Below are 20,401 nucleotides of genomic sequence, written 5' to 3'. Positions count from 1 at the left end.
AAAAAACAAAAAATTTGCCAAATTTGTCTTTTTTTTAAAAATGTTGTAGTTTTTCGAAAATTTGACAATTTTAAAAATATCGATCAGATTTTGAAAGGTGAATAAATACACTTTTAGAAAAAATATTGGTTTTTGCATTATTTTAAAAAAATAAAAATAAATATAATTGTTTGAACAACTGAAGTGCAAAAAAAATTGATGAAAATTGACCAATTGAAAAAATCACAAAAATTAATTATAAAATAGATTTTATCAATTAATATTTATTAAAATGGGTGTTATAAATATAAAATTTTACAATTTGAATATGTATATAATATATGTGAATATAATATTATCAGTAATAATCCTCAATTGATATTCCATATGAAGTTATAAATAAAAAATGTTTATTTTTTCAACAATATATATTTTGTTTAAAAATGTATTTTTTATAAAATACAACTTATTCTCATGTATAATCTATAAATTTGTAGTCTATTTTGTAACGTTAGGGGATAACTGGGGTGTAAATATACCCCACACGTATTTCAATTCGATACAGAGCTTTTCCTGGAGCAAAAATTTCGGTCAGATGTACAAATTGAATTATCGTTATGGTCCCGTCGCGAAAAAATGAATGGTTAAGTCAAGAAAATACTTTGAATGTGGCTTGGGGTGTCTAGACACCCCAGTTACTCCTTCTAGGGTTAAGAAAGTGGATTCTATAAATAATTAGCCTAATTTTAATATCGAAGAATTTCTATTTAAAAAAATTAAACAAAAAATCGATTATAAAATATTCACCATTGTATTTTTTTTTCTCAATAAAAGTAATATAATTTATTAAGAAATTATATTCAATACAATATAAGTTGCCTGGGGGCCTTTCTTTATTTTGTGACTCGGCTCTGGTGGAACTATCTTTCAACTATGGAGAGGGTAGAAGTAAGGTGGGGATTTAGAAAAAGATAGAATTTGGTCACTTTGTGAGACCTGACTGTAGTACAAAACTACTCCAAAATTTGCCGTAGAGTCATACAATCAACTTCGTCAATTTTTATTGTATTACTTTTAATATTAATATCTTCCTCCAACTGGATTTGAATTTTAAATAAAGAACGCATACAAGTTTGAGCCTAAAATAATTTTAAAATTATACTTTTCAAATTTTAAAATTCCTTCAATGTAATTTACAGAGTTAAACTCACATCATATAATTTTCTTTGAAGTTCTGAAATTATTTTCCTCTGATCCACGACTTCCGCAATTAATGATTTATTATATACATCATATAGTGATATCGAATCCTCTTTTTTACAGCAATTGTTTAACTGTTTAAAAACAAGTGCCATTGAATTTTCTTTTTGTGCAATTGATTTTTCCAAATTTGTGATTTGGCCACCCAATGTTTTTGTCTGGCGAATAATCTAAATAATCATATTATTATTATATTTAGTGCTAATTATTTAAATTACACTATTTTAATTATTTGTTTCGGTGTAGGTTTAATATAATAACCGAGTCAAAAAAAAAAAAAAAAAAAAAAAAAAAAACGAATTGCCGCTAGGTGGCTGTAATATTTTAAAGTTTTAATGAAATTCTTTTTAAAAATTCAATTATTTTCAAAACTTTCACATAAATTTTACGAAATTTCAATTAAAATTCTTTTAATTCAATACTATTTGAAAATTCAGTTATTTTGTTAAATGATTTTTCGGTTAAGTATAAATTCTATAGTATGAAAAATCGGTTATATGGAAATTCTATCAAATAAAAGTTTTGTGAAGTAACTTTTCGGTTATGTAAAAATTCTGAAATATAGAAAATCAGTTTAATGACAATTCACTATTTTCATGTTGGTAAAGAAAAATATATTTGAATCTAAGTATTCCTAAGTTAGTGGATGCAATTCCAGACTTAAAAATGTGAAAATTAAAATATCTAAAAATAAAGACGAATTAAAACCGGCATTGGTAATAACGGATCAATTACTTGTTAAAACCGCCTTAAGAACTTACTTCTGAATGTTCATTCTCTAATTTTATCTTTGCTTCACTAGTTTGTTCGATTCTTTTCTTAAAAGCTTCGTCTGTTAATTTCTTTTGTTTATTTAAATCATCAATAGCTCGCTTCAAGCTTTTATCTACATAACTTCGCAATGTATTAGCTGTATTTATTTCTTTAGTACCGGTTAAAATAATTTCCCGCCATTGAATTTCCCATTCCTGTAATGTAGTTATCCTGGAAATTCACAAAAAATGCTTCATATAGTTTATATTTAGAATGAAATTACTTATATCAGAAAAGTAGAATTGATCTTCTAGATCGTAAAAGATAACAAAAATTATCATGCTAATTTGACTTTATGTATTTAATTAGAGACCAAAAATTAATTTCTACAAAACATAACAGAAATTTTAAAAGTAAAAAATTTTTTTAAATTAAATTAAATTAAATTTCTTTTAAATATAGAAGGCAAAGGTAATATTCTTACGAGTTGTGATTAAATTTTCCACGATGAGAATTCAGATCTAAGCAACTTTCCTTAGAGTTTAAATTTTCTTGATGAACATTTAAATTATATTCTTTACCTTCAAGATCATGATTCATATGATATAAAATAGATTTTAATTTTCTAACTTGTTCTTGAGATTGTTCAAGTACTTGAAATAAAATAATTTTTATTCTTTGTATCAATTCATTTTCTTTATGCAACTCTTTTTGTACGTCATCATAAACCAAATCAATTCCAATACGATGTTCTCTGCAATCATAATTAATTTAATTACTTCATTTTTTCACCTGTGACGAAGTAATTCGTCACAAGGCAATTTTTGACTGGGGTTGGGTTTCGCGCGTTTGGGGATTTGTAGCAGAGACAACGCAGGAGTCCAGGAGGTGGCGCCATCGCGGCGGCCACTCATGGAACGAGTCGGAGACGAAGGCGATCGAAGTAGAAATCAATGTAAGAGACACAGAGAGCGTGTATTGAGTCGTCGACGTTTCTGCGTGTTGTTGATTAAGTTGTGTAGAGGAGTTTTGTAAAGAGTGTCGAGAGTGTTCAGAGATAGAGTCGAGATAGAGCTCGACTCACTAGCAAATAAAGAGTAGAAAAGAAGTGTTAATTTGTGTTATTTATCAGCCCCTTTTTCTCGACACCGGCGAGTTACATCGACCACGAGGACCTGCCGGGAGGAAGCTGTGTGCTGAATTTGTCGACGTGGGTAAGTCCAATTTTGTTGTGTCGTGTCTCAAGGGTCGTGTCCCTTTTTGCGACTTTCGTTCTCGACAGAATCTCCTCTGAGAGACTATTTGATTTATTTTGAGTTTTGGGGTTATTTTGATGTTTTCTCTGGTTTGCCAATTCCATCTAAAAATTGGCTGGCGTCTAACAATAATCACGTTGGGTTTTCTTTTGTAACAATTAAGAGGGGTTATTAATTAATAACATTAATTAATTAAATAATTTCGTTATAAAAATTGGCGCCCAACGTGGGGCCTCGTTGAGAAACTTTGAGACACGACAAATTTTTGTGACTTGATTTTTGTGACTTTCTCGACCTGATATTTTCGACAGAAAATATTTTGTTGCTGATTGTAATTTTTCATGTAATGAATTTATTGTTTTTGCCCTGAAATTTATAATTTGCGACATGGTTGAGGAGTTGTGTTCGGGCAATTAAAGTGAGAAAATTTCGCGAGTGTTCCCAGGTAAATTTAATATGCATAGCGTCCGCCATAGTCACGTGTAGAAATTTTCAAGAATTAATTTCAGAGACATTTCTCGACCGATTTTGACGAATCGATTTTTCTCGGAATCAGTGAATTTTTCTGGATTTTTGTGCGTGATTAAATTTTGAAAAAATTATTTATTAATAATAATTGCTTCCCACGTGGCCGGCGTATTAATTATACCATACCATGTGATTCGTCGCGCATGCGTATTACGTGATATCTCGGTGTTTGAATTTGAGCCATGCTTCTCGACTTGGAAGAAGATAGAAATTTCAAACACTTGTGACTTGCGCAGTAGGGAATCTTGCGACTTGTAAAATTTTCAATGAGTGGAGAAATTGAAAATTTTAAATGAAACGCGTGGAATAAATTTGAGTGTCGATTAGTGTGACTTTTAAAAAAGAGAATTGTTAAATAAACAAAAATTAATCCAGGACCGTATTATTATCGCGACGGTCATCTTAAAAAAATTTTCTTTAATTATAATTGGAAATTTTAGTGGGTAAAATTTCCTTAACGACAAGTCAAGTAATTGTTGAATTTTCTTTTTGTTTACCAGGGCCGTGTCAACGGACCGACGGGCCCTATCAAAAATTAATTGACATTTTACGTGAGAATTTTTAATGGGAAAAATTCTCTTAATGACGACCCGGTTATAAAAGTAAATTTTTACGAGTGACCAGTGCCGTGACTAATAGTTAGCGGGCCCCAAAAATTATAAATTTTATTTAATTTAATTTTTGCGACAGGTTAATTTTTGCGACAATTTATTTTTGTGAAAAGTCAAGTTGTGTTAACTTGAATTTAATTGTCAGGGCCGTACCTATAAAATTGGCACCCCTATTTCTAGAATTCCAAAATAACTGAAAAATTTTAGGGAGTAAAATTTTCCTTTGCGACTAGTCAAGCAAGTGTATAAAAATTATTGACCAGGGCCGTGTCAACGGATCGACGGGCCCTTCAAAAAATTAATTTACAATTTTGCGTGAAAATTTTTAAGGGAGAAAAATTTTCTTTGTGGCGACTCGATTATTTAACGGAATTTCTTTTTATTGACCAGTGCCGTATCTAGTAGGGAACGGGCCCCCTTTAAAAAAAAAAAAAAAAAAATTTTTTTTATTGTGTTTTTCGACAATTAAATTTTTTCGAGCGTTCAAGATGGCAGAGGCAATTGAACGAATGCATTTCTACAAAGAAAGAATGCGTCTCTTGTCAACAATTCCACAGGCGAAGGAATTGTGGCAAGTGATTTTAGGAATGCCGGTAGGACAAGTGGTAACGAGCCTGTTGACTAATCAATTATGTATTAGTGGCTCTTTACAAGTTCTGCGCGAACGACTGTTTCGGGCAGAATTAAAACTCGCGCTTCCCCCAGAAACTGACGTGCCCTTTTGCGACGAGTACGATAAGGGGAACTCAGTCAAAGTTTTTCAGTTTGAGGCATTCACGGAAGAGAGTTTATTGCCTAACGTAAATCTTAAAAGAGGAGGCGAGTTTTATCCGAGTAGCGACGAGGAGAAAAATTCACGGTCGATTCGTGACTTGGGATATTTAGGAGACCGACAAATTCAAGGAGCCATTAGAAAAAGGGGGGGAAGTGAATCATCGCACAGCAGACCAAGTCCGACCACCGATGACTTTCCAACCCCTCCACCGCCCCTTCCACAATCACCACCGGTGATGTCCACAGCGTCGATCCCCACGAATTCCCCACCACGAATGTCAGCCGTTCATTCTATGAACTCTGCGCCAACGACCACCGTGAATTCTGCCCCGTCAATGAGGGTTTCAGCGACGATGTCGCCCGGGGTGATTAGCTTGCGACAGTCTGTAGCCAAGTTTACCCTGAGTCCAGAACTACAACAGCTGATCCGTATTAATAACCATTTAATGGCTAGAATGGGTCAGAATGTGGGGGATAATAGCAATTTCCACCGGCCATGTCAAAATCCAGTAGAATTTGCGACAGGGGAAGGGGATGAAATAACTTCTGTTAATCAGGACCAATCAGGAGGAGAGAGTCCCAACACCATCCCTAACCCAACCCCCCGGACAGTAGGCGACAACAGGATTAGGAGTGGGGAAGTATGTGACAGTAGGCGCACATACATAAAGAGAGAAAGGGGTTCAGGCGTAAAGAGCGAACCCAGCGAGTTAGGTAGCGACAATAGAAGTGTGAGATCGGAAGTTAGCGACAGATTCTCGACTAGGGAAGGGGATCGTCAGAGACGTAGGGAATCCAGCCGAAGGCATACCCCCCAAAATACACCACGGGTTGATGCTAGGAGGACACTTTTCGACAATTCTTCAACTGATAACGAGACTGACGTTAGCGACAGGACTCAGAGGCGAAGAGACTATCGTGTAGCTTCTCGATTAACTCAAATCAATAGGACTCTTAAAGATTGGGATATTAAGTTCTCGGGTGAAGAACGAGAAGATCCCGAAGAATTCCTGGAGAGAATAGAAGACTGCCGAGATTGCGCCATGATAAGCGACGAAGATCTCCTCCAAACACTCCCCAGCATTTTTAAGGGTAATGCGAGTAGGTGGTTCCGCACAATTCGTAATGAAATCAGTTCGTGGAGGTCATTCAAAAAAGCTTTTCGACGAGAGTATTTAACGACCATTGATGACGACGAAGTGATAGACGAGATGAGGAGTAGGACTCAAGCGAAAGGGGAGAAAATATCCTCTTACATAACCAGTTTGCGACTGATAATGGGGCACCTTAGGAAACCATTGTCGACCAGGGAACAGGTTAAAATCGCGTATAAGGGACTTACCCCCACTTATCGTAAACAAGTTGATTCATCGGGGTTAGAATCACTCTCGAAATTAGAGAGAAATTTGCGACAGTTCGAAAAGGTTCAAGACCTCGACGACAGATACGTTCCCCCTCCCCCTAAAGAGAAAATGCGTTTTCCCGCCGCGGCTTATAAGGGTGCGAAGAAGGATGAGAAAAAGCCATCTTCCTCTAAAGAGACCAAGAAGATAGCGGCTTTAGAAGACGAGTCAGCGACGGGTAGCGAGGTAGAGAAGGTGGTCGACAAGAAGAGTAAGGGGAAAAAGTCGAAGAAGACAAAGAAGACCGATTCTGAGAAAGGGACTACAGAGGTGAATGCAATTAGGCAATCAAGTCCTCAGCCATCCGCGACTCCGATACGGGCTTCTAACCCTACTTTTGCGACAGTGGCCGCTGGGAAAGGCAAGCGCCAATTTCCACCAAAACAAGGAGTTACAAATACTGGACATACAACACAAATTGCGACGGGCGGGTCGAAGCCATTTGTGGGGGCATGTTTCACATGTCAAATGGTCGGACACAAAGTTTCGGAATGCCCCATGAGGACATGCTTTGTCTGTCAACAGCGTGGTCATTTCGCGGCACAGTGCCCAGCTAGAGTCCAGGTAGAGTCATGCCTTGTTTGTCGAGCACCTGGCGTGAATTTCCTTAATTGTCCGAATTGCGTCCAAGTGAGGGCCGCTTTGGGAAACGGACAATGGGGGGCACAGAGCGGGTCTGTACCCCCCTCCAACCCACTGAAGAATCCTTAAAACCGATTCTTAACGACGGGGTAGCGACCAGGGTTGGAGAAGGTTCAGGGGAAAACAAGAGTAAACCAAGAGGGTTAAATTTTTTCCCCATCAACGAGGGTGCATCCTGTAGTGGGCAACAGAGTGGGAAGAGACCACTCACACAGTGTGATGAGAGAGTTGGTACTGACGAATTAAATGAAGAGAATTCATTTAAATTTGCGACACAGGTACCAAAAAGCCAAATGAGTGGAGAGCGTTCACTCAAAAACGTGTTAGTGACAGATGGGACTAAAGATACTGAAATGGAGTCAGTACCAATAGTCCAGGGGAGGGGAGAGGCTGTGACGGGCACAGCTGACCCAGAACCCTTATTCGACAAGGATGTAGACGGCAGTCGTATGGAAAATCGTTATTTCTTTCGAATGACCATTGGCGACAAATCTTATGAGGCACTTTTCGACCCTGGAGCGATGATCTCGGTGATTAGCGACAGAGTAGCTGAGCCTTATAAGAGCCGCATCCAGCCTTGCAATACATCGATAAGAAGCGCCATTGGAGGAGTAACTGAGACAGCTGGATTGTTGAATTTGAACATCGAGGTGGATGGCCATTCTCAACCATTTAGCGTCAAGGTCCTTAGTTCAGTAGTACAAGACATAATTTTGGGTGTGGATTTCTGTAAAGCCTGGAATATGGAGGTACAATTGGGACTGGGGTTATGGAGAGTTTTCAATGGCGACTGGCATGTTTTTGGCGTCAAGGATGGGATTGAGAGTGATGAGTCGATCTACGCTGAATGCGCTGGAATCTCTGCGTTGACGGACAAACAAAGAGAGATCATTCAAGAAATGGTGAACCGATTGGTTCTTCCAGAATCTGACGTACTGGGGGTGACAAATCTGACAGAACACCATATAAGGGTTACAGACGAGACACCAGTACAGCATCGACAGAGACGCATGTCACCTATTATGATCACGTGGGCTCAAGGACACATGATTCAATTACATGGGCAAGGCGTGATCGAACCATCAAGTAGCGACTGGAGGAGTGCACCGGTGATTGCCAGAAAAGGGAATGGAGATTTTCGAATGTGTATGGACTATAGGGATGTCAACAAGGTTACCGTCAAGGACGCCTATTTAATTCCGACGATAGACTCCATACTCGACAAGTTGAGGAAGGCGCGATACTTGTCGAAGATCGATTTGAAACTGGCATATCACCAAATTCCAATGGCAGAAGAGAGCAGAAAGTACACGGCCTTTGCCATCCCCGGCTCAGGACTGTGGCAATATCGACGAATGCCATTCGGCTTGACTAACGCGCCGATGACTTTTCAACGAGTAATTGATGCTCTTTTCGGACCGGAATTTGAACCTCACGTGTTTGGTTATCTCGACGATATAATAATTGTGACAGATACTTTCGACGAACACGTGAAATGGCTGGAGATAGTTTTAAAGAAGTTGGCAGACGCGGGATTTGTGGTTAACCCAGAGAAATGTGAGTTTGGGTGCTCTAGGGTTACCTACTTGGGGTATCTTCTCGACAATGAAGGATTGCGACCAGACCCCGAAAAAACCGAGCCAGTGAGAAACTATCCAGCACCAAAGAACGTCAAACAACTCCGAAGATTTTTGGGCATGGTGGGGTGGTATTCGAGATTTATCCAAGAACGATAGCGAAATCAAGATACCTCTTCTTAAATTGCTCAAGAAAAGTCAAGACTGGGAATGGGGCGAGGAGCAACAAGAGGCTTTCGACAAGTTGAAGGACAAACTTACGACAGCGCCAGTGTTGGCCCGTCCTGACTTTAGTAAGACATTCACCATCCAATGCGATGCGAGTAATTTTGCTATTGGAGCTGTGTTGACTCAGGAGTTTGACGACGGTGAACATCCGGTGATGTATATCAGCCGTGTTCTGACAGGGGCAGAACGGAATTATAGCGTCACGGAGAAGGAGTGTTTAGCGTTGTTGTGGGCGATTAAGAAGTTGCGACCGTATATCGAGGGATACAAGTTTAAGGTGATCACAGATCACAGTGCCCTAAAGTGGCTCAGAAACTTGAAGGACCCGAGTGGTCGACTAGCGAGATGGGCCTTGGAAATGCAGGTGTGGGATTTTGAAATCATTCACAGGAGAGGTGCATTGAACCAAGTCCCAGATGCATTGTCCAGGATGAGCGAGGATGACGAAGGGATGATCGATGCCTTTGATACCATTATGGATCAATGGTACCTTAAGCGACGAGATTTGGTTCGACAATTCCCGGAGCGTTTTCCTGGATGGAAAATTGAGAACGATCATCTTTATCGACATAGGAGTGACCCGTTACTCCTTCCGATTGTTGGCGACGAGGATGGTTGGAAACTGGTGGTACCTGAGGAGTACAGAGAGAGAGTTCTCCACGACGGCCATGGATTGGCGTCGGCAGGTCATTTGGGGGTAGAGAAAACGTACAATCGAGTGGCGAGAGAATATTACTGGCAAGGAATCTGGAATGATGTCCACCAGTATGTCACTCGATGTCCCCAGTGCCAGCTTCACAAGGCATCACAAGCAGGACCGGCAGGACTAATGGGACAGAGGATAGTTGAGCGACCTTGGGCTGTAGTGGCAGCGGACACGATGGAGTTTCCACCAAGCAAGAGTAGGTGTAAATATCTTGTCGTGTTCCAAGATCTTTTCTCGAGGTGGGTTGAGGTGAAACCGTTGCGATCAGCTGATGGAAAGTCGGTGGCCAAAGCATTTGAAGAATTGGTCCTCTTTCGCTGGGAAACCCCTGACTTTTTATTAACAGACAATGGGAAGGAGTTCGACAACAAGTTCCTCAAGGAAACGCTTCAGGAATATGGTGTCAAACACATCACCACACCACCCTACCACCCGCAAGCTAATCCTGTGGAGAGGAGTAACCGCACATTGAAGACCATGATTGCGACTTTCATAGGGAATGATCATCGCGACTGGGATCTTCATGTTCACGAGTTTCGCCATGCTATGAACACTGCGACACAGGTGGCGACTAAAACGTCTCCCGCATTTTTGAATTACGGAAGACATCCTCGACCGGTTAAAAGTTTGCGACGGGAGGTAGAACCACGAGATCAGGTTAGGAGAATTGCGCCAGAAGATTGGGTAGACAGGGTAAAGAGGTTGGATGCGTTGCGAGACTTGATAGCGAAATTTATCGACAAAGAACGTGATCGACAGACCGAGTACTATAACCGTAATCGACGTGAGGGGTTGTTTAATGTGGGTGATTTAGTACTCCGTAAATCACACAAATTGTCGAGTGGTACACGGAATTTCGCGACGAAACTCGCACCGAAATATGAGGGCCCTTTCGAGATCGTGGAGAAATTATCACCTACGGTTTTTGTCTTAAGTGATAACGAGAGTCGTCGTATCCCTAAAATCCATGTCTCCGACCTAAAACGATACCTTCCTCCGCGAAATTAGTGACCATATCTAATGATTATTTCTTTTGTAGATCAGAGGAGGAGTTTTGACGAGGGTAGTAAGAGACGGAGAGAGAGGGATAAGCGACGGGGGCCATATTGGAGAGAGAGGATGTCCGGACATGGGAATAGTCGACGAGGAGATGAACGGCGAAGTGATCGTTATCGACCAAGATCGATGTCACTCCATCGCCCAGAGAGGACCTTCGAACCACCAAGAGACCTGTCGGTCCCACCTTCACTTTTGGACTTTCCAAATCCAGATCCTATGACGACCGGGGAATTGGGGGCTGTCAGACGGCCGCTGTTAGCGACTGGGGGATTGAGCGATGATCGTTCGGGGGATAGGGTCATCGAACCAAAGTCCTTACCGGTGGCCGAACCAATTGACGATCACCCACATAAACGCGCGGGCGAAAGTTGGGCGCAGTTCGAGTCAAGATTGTCGATGATCGAACTGGAGCGGTTCATACAGGACAAGCCTCGAAAGTCGACGATGGAGCTGGAGAAGTTGAGGGACAGACAACGGGAAGAGAAGGAAAAGAGGAGAAAGGTTTTTAGGAAGGAAGACTTGGTCTACCCAGGGGAGGAGGAAGAGAAGGAAATCCCACCCAGGCCAATCACTCCGCCTGGACCTCCTAATCGATCTAAAACATCAGCCGTTGTCTCCAAACGGAATGAGAGCCAATCTGGGACCGGAAATTTGCGACAAGGGGGCGATGTGGGTGGGGGAAATCGATCCAGACCGTTACCTACAAAGACGACCGGGGTTATGTTCAATGGATTAAAACCAATATTGACCGACCCAACAGTCGACCCCCCTCCCCATGTTTGCCAGAACTGCTGGTTGAGAGGACATCGACGCCAGGAGTGTCCCAAGAAAGTGACAGAATCTTGCTGTTATAACTGCGGCAGGAAATATGTCACCCTAATCAACTGCCCCAGATGTAAAGAGGCTCACGAACGGTTTCTGGAGAAAAAGGAGTCATCAACAATTAGTGACAGGGGAAAGTTGGAGAAAGCGCGAGGACGGTCCCAATCGGGAGTTGATCCTTCACCATCGGGCCCAAAAACACCGGAGAAGTCCCGACATGTAGCAGCAGTCCCAATTCTTTACGACGTGACACCTCGTAAGCCAACGGTGGTCTCTGCAGAAGAGAAAACGGAACCACCGAAGAAGAACACACCGTCGTCTTCGGAGTTAGTGGCGACAGAGGAGGTTCCTGCTATGGACTTGGTCAGCGCCATTGAACAACTGACTCGAATGATGACCGGGTTACCAGTTGAAACAATCAATTTGGCGGTTCGACAGTTGATTGAAGAGAGGCGAAGGACCATGGACAAAATGTAGTCCTCCAGATTGTCGACAAGGGACGATTAATTTTCGACTTGGGTTTGGTGTTGTGGTTAGGCGTTACTGCTGGGAGTAGTAACGGCCTAGGGGAGGGGTGTTTGTGACGAAGTAATTCGTCACAAGGCAATTTTTGACTGGGGTTGGGTTTCGCGCGTTTGGGGATTTGTAGCAGAGACAACGCAGGAGTCCAGGAGGTGGCGCCATCGCGGCGGCCACTCATGGAACGAGTCGGAGACGAAGGCGATCGAAGTAGAAATCAATGTAAGAGACACAGAGAGCGTGTATTGAGTCGTCGACGTTTCTGCGTGTTGTTGATTAAGTTGTGTAGAGGAGTTTTGTAAAGAGTGTCGAGAGTGTTCAGAGATAGAGTCGAGATAGAGCTCGACTCACTAGCAAATAAAGAGTAGAAAAGAAGTGTTAATTTGTGTTATTTATCAGCCCCTTTTTCTCGACACCGGCGAGTTACATCGACCACGAGGACCTGCCGGGAGGAAGCTGTGTGCTGAATTTGTCGACGTGGGTAAGTCCAATTTTGTTGTGTCGTGTCTCAAGGGTCGTGTCCCTTTTTGCGACTTTCGTTCTCGACAGAATCTCCTCTGAGAGACTATTTGATTTATTTTGAGTTTTGGGGTTATTTTGATGTTTTCTCTGGTTTGCCAATTCCATCTAAAAATTGGCTGGCGTCTAACAATAATCACGTTGGGTTTTCTTTTGTAACAATTAAGAGGGGTTATTAATTAATAACATTAATTAATTTTTAATAATTTCGTTATACACCATATATGTATTTTCAACTTTTTCATATGGCAAACTTGTAAATGTTATATAAATTTTTACTATATTACCTGGCAAAAAGGCATTTTCCACAAATTAGATAAGCACTTTCAAATTCATTATTCAAAGTATTTGAAATTCTTTTTATCCCAACAAGTAGAGCATCTATTTCAAGAGCGACGTTTTTCTGAATTTCAAAAAGTTCATCTTTCGAAAATTCTATTGTTTTGATATTTTCTTTTAAATGGTAATCTGTTTCTTCTTTATTCAATCTATCCTTTTCTGCTGTTAATTCGGCGATACGTTTAACTTCGAAAATGAGGCGTTCTGCTGAACTACGATGTGCCTTACTGCATGCAAGTCTATAAAAGTAAGTATTTTAGGAACATTTAGTTCATTTTATTGATATAGCTGACAATTAACTCAGGGTTGACACAAAAATATTAATCTGTTTTTCCCTGACCCTAATGAAAATATTTCAAGAGGTTTTCAATAACAGGCCTCGGATTGCACGACTTTTTCGAATTTAATTTATTTTTTAAAATTGAATTATTAAAAAAATATATTAACTCGAATTGTTTGCAAAATCAATTATTTTCAATAATTTAGAACAAATTCTTCGAAAATTACATTTTTTAAAACAGTTTTCAATTACAAATTCACTAAAATTCAATTATTGTCTAAAGATTTGCAAAAAATTTCACCAATTTAAAATGAAAGTTTCAATTAATAATCTCCTGAAATTCAATTATTATTTCTTAAAATTTTAACTCGAACTCTTCTAAAATACAATTATTTCCAAATATTGTATTTAAAATTCTTTGTTGAATAATTTAAGTTTAATAATTTTAATCGATTTGTGAAAATTTAATTATTTAAAACATTTTCCAATCTAACATTCTCCAAAGTTTAATTATTGTTTAAAACTTATAAAATATCTACAGAAATTCCAATTTACGAAATCTTAAATTCAATTAGTTCCAAATAAATTTTATTTAATTTCTAATAAGAAATTGTTAATAATAATAAAATATTTATCAACTAATTAAATTCATTAAAAATAAAAAAACCGACATTTTAGACTTTTTTGTAATGTAAATTGACTAAAATGACCGAGGCTTACAATTATAAAAATATAAGACAATAATTTTTAGAAGAAAAAATTTTAATTGAAAATTTCAAAAATTATAATTTTAGTAGCAATTTTAGAAATTTGATATTTTTCTAGTACTTTTCATAAAATTCCCTGATTAATTCCCTGCCCCTTAGCAATCAACCCTAGTTTAACTGAACTTAAAGTGCCTGAAAATATATAAATAATTACATAGGTAGACAAAATCCGCGACACTGAACATTTAAACTACCATTCGAAATTTACGTTTTTATGCTTTTTTAATTATATGATGTATTTTTCAAGTTTTTTTACTTAGTTTAAGAATATTGAAAAATTTACTATAAAGACAGAAAATTCAAATGACGATAATTATTATACATATAAATAAATTAAATGTAATATTGTAATAAATTTAACCTGTATTCATTATTGTTTATCCATTGGTCTGGAGTAAATTTATTAGTACAAGATGAATTGGCAGCTACCATATTATTTATATTTAATTTGAACATATTTTTTAATTTTCTTCAAAAAATTTATTTAACAAACACAAACAAACATGTTTATAATTTACGAAATTAGAGATAACAAATTTACAACCCGAAATTTCGTAACACTTTCATCAATAATGTCAACAGCTTGTTGCTATAGAAATTAACATTGAAAATTAAATACATACGCTACCGGCGCGGAAACAATGCGACCTTCCTCCCCTTTTTTTATTATTGTAAAAGAACTTCAAATTGAAAAAAATATAAAATACTAAAATTTTTTGGTTTTCATTTTCCAAAAACTGATAAAATAATTAGATATTATATTCATTTTATTAATTCCTTAATAAGAAGAATTCTATAAGAATTTTATCAAGAAAATTTATTTAGAATATTTCAGAATCGAACTAACAAAAGACAAATTTTCAAAATTTTAATTAAGTAGGACAAATTTCTAAAAATAATTCTTAAAGTTCCATTTTTAAAACTTTATTTTATTCAAATTTTAAACTTTTGCACAGTTTTTAGTACTTATTAATGGACAAAAAAATTTCTGACGAATTAAGTTTTACAGATTTTTAAATTAAATTTTTTTTAAGAATTGAATTGCAAAAGTTTTTAAAATTTGAAATAAATTGTCTACAAATGTAAACTGCTGTAGTTTTTTTATTTTTAATTTATGACAACCATTAAATTTTAGAGTTTTTAGTTAAATAATTGAAATAAAGAAGATCTGCATTGTCTTTTAAAGAAGAAGTATGTTGTAAAAAATGAAAAAAAAAGTGGAAAAAGTCGTATAATCCGAGGCTTGCTTTATCTCATTTCACTATATAAAAGGAATCACAGTAACTTTTTTCATTATTTATCGAAAATTTACCGAAAATATTTAGGAAAAGGTGATAACAAAACTGATACTTAAAACCAATTAATGAACAAAATATAACTAATTTGTTAACTATTCAAATTTAGAATATTTGAAAAATATTTTTTTACTTTTAATATTTTTTAAAAATTAAATATCAAATGACTTGGTACCAATATCATACTTTTTTCTTACATTCTTTTACATCCAAGAAATAACAAATTTTGTTGCCAGATCAATCGCAAAAGTAAATGACAGTTAAAATTGAAGAAATTTGATTTTTGGTCACTAAAATGAATGGCACCTCATAGAAATGAGGGGACAATTATTTTCTTATTTGGTATTTTACTTTGATTGATTAATAGGCAGTTTTCAATAATTCATGAAAATATAAGTTATATGTTGCTAATATCCTCATTAAAAAATTTCTTTTTAGGCTCATTATATTTTCTATTTTTTAATATTTCTTAATATTTTCTATGTAGGCTCAAGTCACAAGTGATATTAAAATGTCCACTGACTATTTAATAATTCAAAAATGAAATGAAATCTTATTTGATAGAGAATAGAGGAAAAATAAAGAGAATTTGAAAAAAAATTTCTAACTTATTAAAAATAATTACAAAATTGTTGGATAATTTTCACCCAGCTTAGACTGAATGCGATTTAGAGCGGTTGACAATACTGTAATGAAAACCGGTAATTATATTTAAAAAAAATAATATTTGTATGTTTTTATTACATAGAAATACATAATGTACACAGACTTATTCAATTATTAGATTTCATTTACTGTGAACTGTTATATAAACATTTAAATAATTTTTAGATGTTTTATTATATTAAATTTATTACATTTTTTTGGTTCAGTAGCAAAATTCCATACATTTTATCATTTCTTTGACATTGCTATGCCAAGTCCAAGTATACTAGCAATTCCTATAATAACACCACCAGCGACAGCCATACCAACTAGTCCTTCTAAAAAAACAAATAGTCTTAAAATTAATCACTTTTTATATTGAATACCGTATACCTATTTTATTTATTTATTTTATTCTTTAATTTCATAGACCTACACGCATACACAAACAAAATTGTCAGAACAAAAAACCAAAGCACTTGTGTCATACAGAATTTATCTAACCCTAAACTTGCAGTAATAATTGCTGTAAATTCAGAAACAATGCGAGAACTTTAAAATTGATAATTCGAAAAATTTCAATTAGAAAAATATATATGCGTACAATTCCATGTCCCTTGTGTTTTTTAAAAAATAAATTTTACATATTGTAATTAATCCAACATGAAAAAGTAACTTTAATGTTTACAAACAAAAGCATATAGCAACTTTCATTTATGAAATTAAATATTATTTTTAAAATGCAAATTAAAGAGCCAAATCATCATGGGAAAGCCTGTCATTTACGAAACAAAAATAAATATTTTTAGCAATAACACAATAATAAAAGTAATTATTGTTAACATTTTTTTATTGTCCAAGTTTGTAAAATTCAGAAAAAATTGGTTATTAAAAAAATTTATTCTTTTTATATTTTTTTCGATCAAAATATCTTGTGATCATACATACTAAAATTATAAAAATCAAATTACCTTTGTCCATTTTCTTTTTTATAAGAGTCTCTAAATGTTGTACTTGCTGATTGCCAGGTTCTATTTGTAAAAATGCTCTAACATAAGATAAAGCTTTTGTGTACTCCTGAAATTAAAAATAAAAACGTTTATACAGTTTAGTTTTTCGAAATTATAATAAATAAATAAATAAAGACGAAAAAATTTAAGAAAAATATATTAATTTATCTTTTTCTTCAATTATTTTGTGGTAGTGTTTTTTTTATTAGAGTCTTTAATAAAATTTCTGAATACACATAAATCAACGAAATGCTAAATTGATCCTTTCATTCAATGACTAATACAGAATCGAAATATTAAAAATTTAATTTAAGTAAGTGACTTAATAATTCAGTTTTAAGGTTTCATAATTATGATACATAAAATGTAAATAATTTCATTATTAATTATTATAAATACCTTTATTCTGGCATTTCCTATAGCTAAATAATAAAGGCAGTCACGCTTTCCTGTTTCTTCTTCAGGATGATTAAATAAATCCTCGAGGAGAATAATTCCTTTTCTGATATCAGCTGGGTATTTGCTTCTTACTAAGCACCATGCATATTCAAATTGTACTTTTTGAGATACATTTGATGAACGTAGATTTTCATGGTAAGTACGTTCAAATTTCTAAAATATTAAAATATCAATATTCTTTCTTATATTTATCAACATTTATATAAAATGATATAATATTTTCTTGGTTATTAGATCTATTTAAGGATATGTCATTAAAATAATTTTAGACAATCCGCTTAAGAAATTCTCTCTCTCTCTCTCTCTACAAAACGGGTACTAATAATAATTAGTTAATTAATTACGCAGGTTTACAAATTTCAAATTTTTTTTCGATTAATATGTGTTTTTTGAGTAAGAAAATCATATTTCAAATTCTTTTCCCTCGTGCAATTTTTTTGTAACAGCAAATTATGCATTTTCGAGGTGTGACGTCACATAAAGTCACCGGTAGAGAAAGTAGTTAATCCAAATGTAAAAAATAAATCACCATTTGAAAGATAATTAAATTACCTTTCAAACCATTGGTCAACCAATAAAATCCATTCAAAATTGTCAGAGTTACAGTCGATCAAAGTTCAAATTTCAAGCAAATTTTAATGATTTTTAAACATTCGTCTAACTTTCGCTAATTTTTTCAAAGTTAAACAATCAAAAAAAGGCAAGTTCAAAATTTTTTTAAATTGTATATTTAATTACGAAACTTTTAAGCTTTTATAGACTTCGATCGGATAAAAAATGACAATTCTACACTAGATTTATTGAACAAAGTACTTTTTCACTTTTTGTATTGTTTGAAGTGATTTCGATCTATATAGTTTTGTATAAAACTAAGTTAAACGAAGCTCACCAAAGTAAGTACTCGGGGGTTTTCGGGGTCGCTGATTACGAATCTGAGGTCAGTTTTTCAAAATTCATAATGGCGGATCCCGTATATTTTAATTTTACTTACGTTATCGCGTAGTGACAACATCTAGTCTGGTTAGATTTTATTTTTAATAGTACTATATTACTATACTATACAAAAACTGAACTCGGATTCGTAATCAGCGACCCCGAAATCCCCCGAGTACTCATTTTGGTGAGCTTCGCTTAACTTAGTTTTGTACAAAACTATATAGATCGAAATCACTTGAAAATATACAAAAAGTGAAAAAGTTCTTTGTTCAATAAATCTAGTGTATAGAATTGTCATTTTTTATCCGACCGAGGTCTATAAAAGCTTAAAAGTTTCGTAATTAAATATACAATTTAAAAAAATTTTGAACTTGCCTTTTTTTGATTGTTTAACTTTGAAAAAATTAGCGAAAGTTAGACGAATGTTTAAAAATCATTAAAATTTGCTTGAAATTTGAACTTTGATCGACTGTAACTCTGACAATTTTGAATGGATTTTATTGGTTGACCAATGGTTTGAGAGGTAATTTAATTATCTTTCAAACAGTGATTTATTTTTTACATTTGGATTAACTACTTTCTCTACCGGTGACTTTATGTGACGTGACACCTCGAAAATGCATAATTTGATGTTTCAAAAAAATTGCACGAGGGAAAAGAATTTGAAATATGATTTTCTTACTCAAAAAACACATATTAATCGGGAAAAAAATGTTTTGTTCGAGTGACAATTTCACTGTAAACCAGTGTTATTAATGAGTTTTTAATCTTAATCCATCAATGCAACTTTTAATAATTAAAACAATAAAAAATAAATTTACTCACATTGTTATTAAAAAATTAGTAACTATATTAGTAATTTAATTTAATTTAAATGTATTTTTTTTAATGTAAAAAAAGGTGGAGTTGAATTAATTTTTATTTTGACCGTCCGTCTAATTTTTTCTCTAATAATAATTTATGTTTATAAAAAAAAAATACTTTCAATTTTTATTGAAATTTTTGCTGCCTGAAAAAAATTCTTTCTTACGTCCCTGGATTTGTAAATATTGTTTAGAATATAATTTTCCAAGGAAAATAGCTGACGTCATTGCAAAAAATGACGAAAGAAATATTTTTCTTACAAATAGATTTCAATTTGAAAGAGATTATTAATTAATAATAATAAAAAGTGAATGTAATTTTATTTTTCGTTGTATGAGAATAACGAAATTTGATAATACCTATATATTATTTATTAAATCGATAAAAAATATGACAAAATAGAAAATTGCATACGATTGTGAAAATAAGTAGATAAGATAAAAGGAGTATGTCGTAGATATATTTTAACAATTTATCCAATTAATAAAATCAATAACAATTTAGGCGTAATTATATTCTTTACGAGGGATAAAATCGATTTTATTTTTCTGTTTCTATTACAATACATTTGAACAGAGAAAAGTTTTTAAAGAATTTTTAACCAGGCAAAATGCAAATTAATCATGTTACGTTGTAATATGAATTTAATTTACTGTGAAAAAATAAAACCAAAAAGAAAAAAGGAAATATACTAGAAATTATATTATAAAAAAGTGACTCATATTTTTTTAAACAAAATACTAACGGTTTTCGATATTTAAAAAGCACTGTTAAATTATGGTTTTATACATATATATATATATATATTTTTTTTTTTTTGCATTTTAAAAAATAAGAAAAAAAGCAGTGAAATAATTGATGCAAGAAAATAAATTTGTTTTATTGATAAAACATAGAATACCTTTAAATCTTCTGAAGAAACAATTTCATCTAAAACATCTTCCATTATTTAATAACCACACAGATTTCAATAAAAGCATAAGGCTACAAATACTAAAAGAAAGTATAAATAATAATGTGTATATTTCTGTTTTTTGACTAAATAAGTAACAGTCAGTAATGGAAATTACTTTGTTCTCTTATATGTTCAGTTTCAATCTGTTCAATATTATGTTCCAAGACTACAAAACTTTAGATAGATGAGAGCAGAATCATAGTTATATGGAGGGG

General features: G+C 34.7%; 4 protein-coding genes across 4 annotated transcripts in view; 1 reads left to right on the top strand and 3 right to left on the bottom strand.

Moving 5' to 3' along the window:
• LOC127289083 (uncharacterized) overlaps positions 1-20,401 on the bottom strand; it is a 179,201-nt gene that overhangs the window by 86,934 nt on the left and 71,866 nt on the right. The window lies entirely within an intron of this gene.
• On the bottom strand, positions 475-15,120 carry LOC127289076 (tektin-1). The gene is made up of 6 exons (XM_051316838.1): positions 14,384-15,120; positions 12,924-13,214; positions 2,477-2,746; positions 2,001-2,223; positions 1,191-1,409; positions 475-1,118 (listed from the first exon to the last, which is right to left on the bottom strand). The coding sequence occupies exons 1-6, from the start codon at positions 14,476-14,478 to the stop codon at positions 993-995; spliced, it is 1,224 nt and encodes a 407-aa protein (XP_051172795.1). The 5' UTR covers positions 14,479-15,120; the 3' UTR covers positions 475-992.
• LOC127289074 (uncharacterized) lies at positions 2,781-12,492 on the top strand. The gene is made up of 2 exons (XM_051316837.1): positions 2,781-3,206; positions 10,757-12,492. The coding sequence occupies exon 2, from the start codon at positions 10,837-10,839 to the stop codon at positions 12,073-12,075; it is 1,239 nt and encodes a 412-aa protein (XP_051172794.1). The 5' UTR covers positions 2,781-3,206; positions 10,757-10,836; the 3' UTR covers positions 12,076-12,492.
• Positions 16,139-20,329, bottom strand: LOC127289088 (mitochondrial fission 1 protein). The gene is made up of 4 exons (XM_051316850.1): positions 20,133-20,329; positions 17,372-17,584; positions 16,934-17,039; positions 16,139-16,300 (listed from the first exon to the last, which is right to left on the bottom strand). Exons 1-4 carry the CDS (start codon positions 20,175-20,177, stop codon positions 16,212-16,214), a joined length of 453 nt encoding a protein of 150 aa, XP_051172807.1. The 5' UTR covers positions 20,178-20,329; the 3' UTR covers positions 16,139-16,211.

This window comes from Leptopilina boulardi, unplaced genomic scaffold (genome assembly GCF_019393585.1).
Source record: "Leptopilina boulardi isolate dan_hultmark-lab unplaced genomic scaffold, ZJU_Lbou_2.1 LbouV2_399, whole genome shotgun sequence".
In the NCBI taxonomy this organism is placed as follows: Eukaryota; Metazoa; Arthropoda; class Insecta; order Hymenoptera; family Figitidae; genus Leptopilina; species Leptopilina boulardi.
Note: the sequence above shows the minus strand (reverse complement) of the source record. Positions and strands in the feature narration are given on the sequence as shown.

Excerpts from the sequence above, each read along its gene's own strand:
- LOC127289088 (XM_051316850.1), bottom strand. The coding sequence starts at position 20,177 with ATGGAAGATGTTTTAGATGAAATTGTTTCTTCAGAAGATTTAAAG. Across the intron at positions 17,040-17,371 it reads TAGGAAATGCCAGAATAAAG|GAGTACACAAAAGCTTTATC; the intron begins GTATTTATAATA and ends TTTTAATTTCAG. Across the intron at positions 16,301-16,933 it reads AAAAAAGAAAATGGACAAAG|AAGGACTAGTTGGTATGGCT; the intron begins GTAATTTGATTT and ends TTGTTTTTTTAG.
- LOC127289076 (XM_051316838.1), bottom strand. The coding sequence starts at position 14,478 with ATGTTCAAATTAAATATAAATAATATGGTAGCTGCCAATTCATCTTGT. Across the intron at positions 2,224-2,476 it reads GGAAAATTTAATCACAACTC|GATAACTACATTACAGGAAT; the intron begins GTAAGAATATTA and ends GTGAATTTCCAG. Across the intron at positions 1,410-2,000 it reads TAGAGAATGAACATTCAGAA|ATTATTCGCCAGACAAAAAC; the intron begins GTAAGTTCTTAA and ends ATGATTATTTAG.
- LOC127289074 (XM_051316837.1), top strand. The coding sequence starts at position 10,837 with ATGTCCGGACATGGGAATAGTCGACGAGGAGATGAACGGCGAAGTGAT.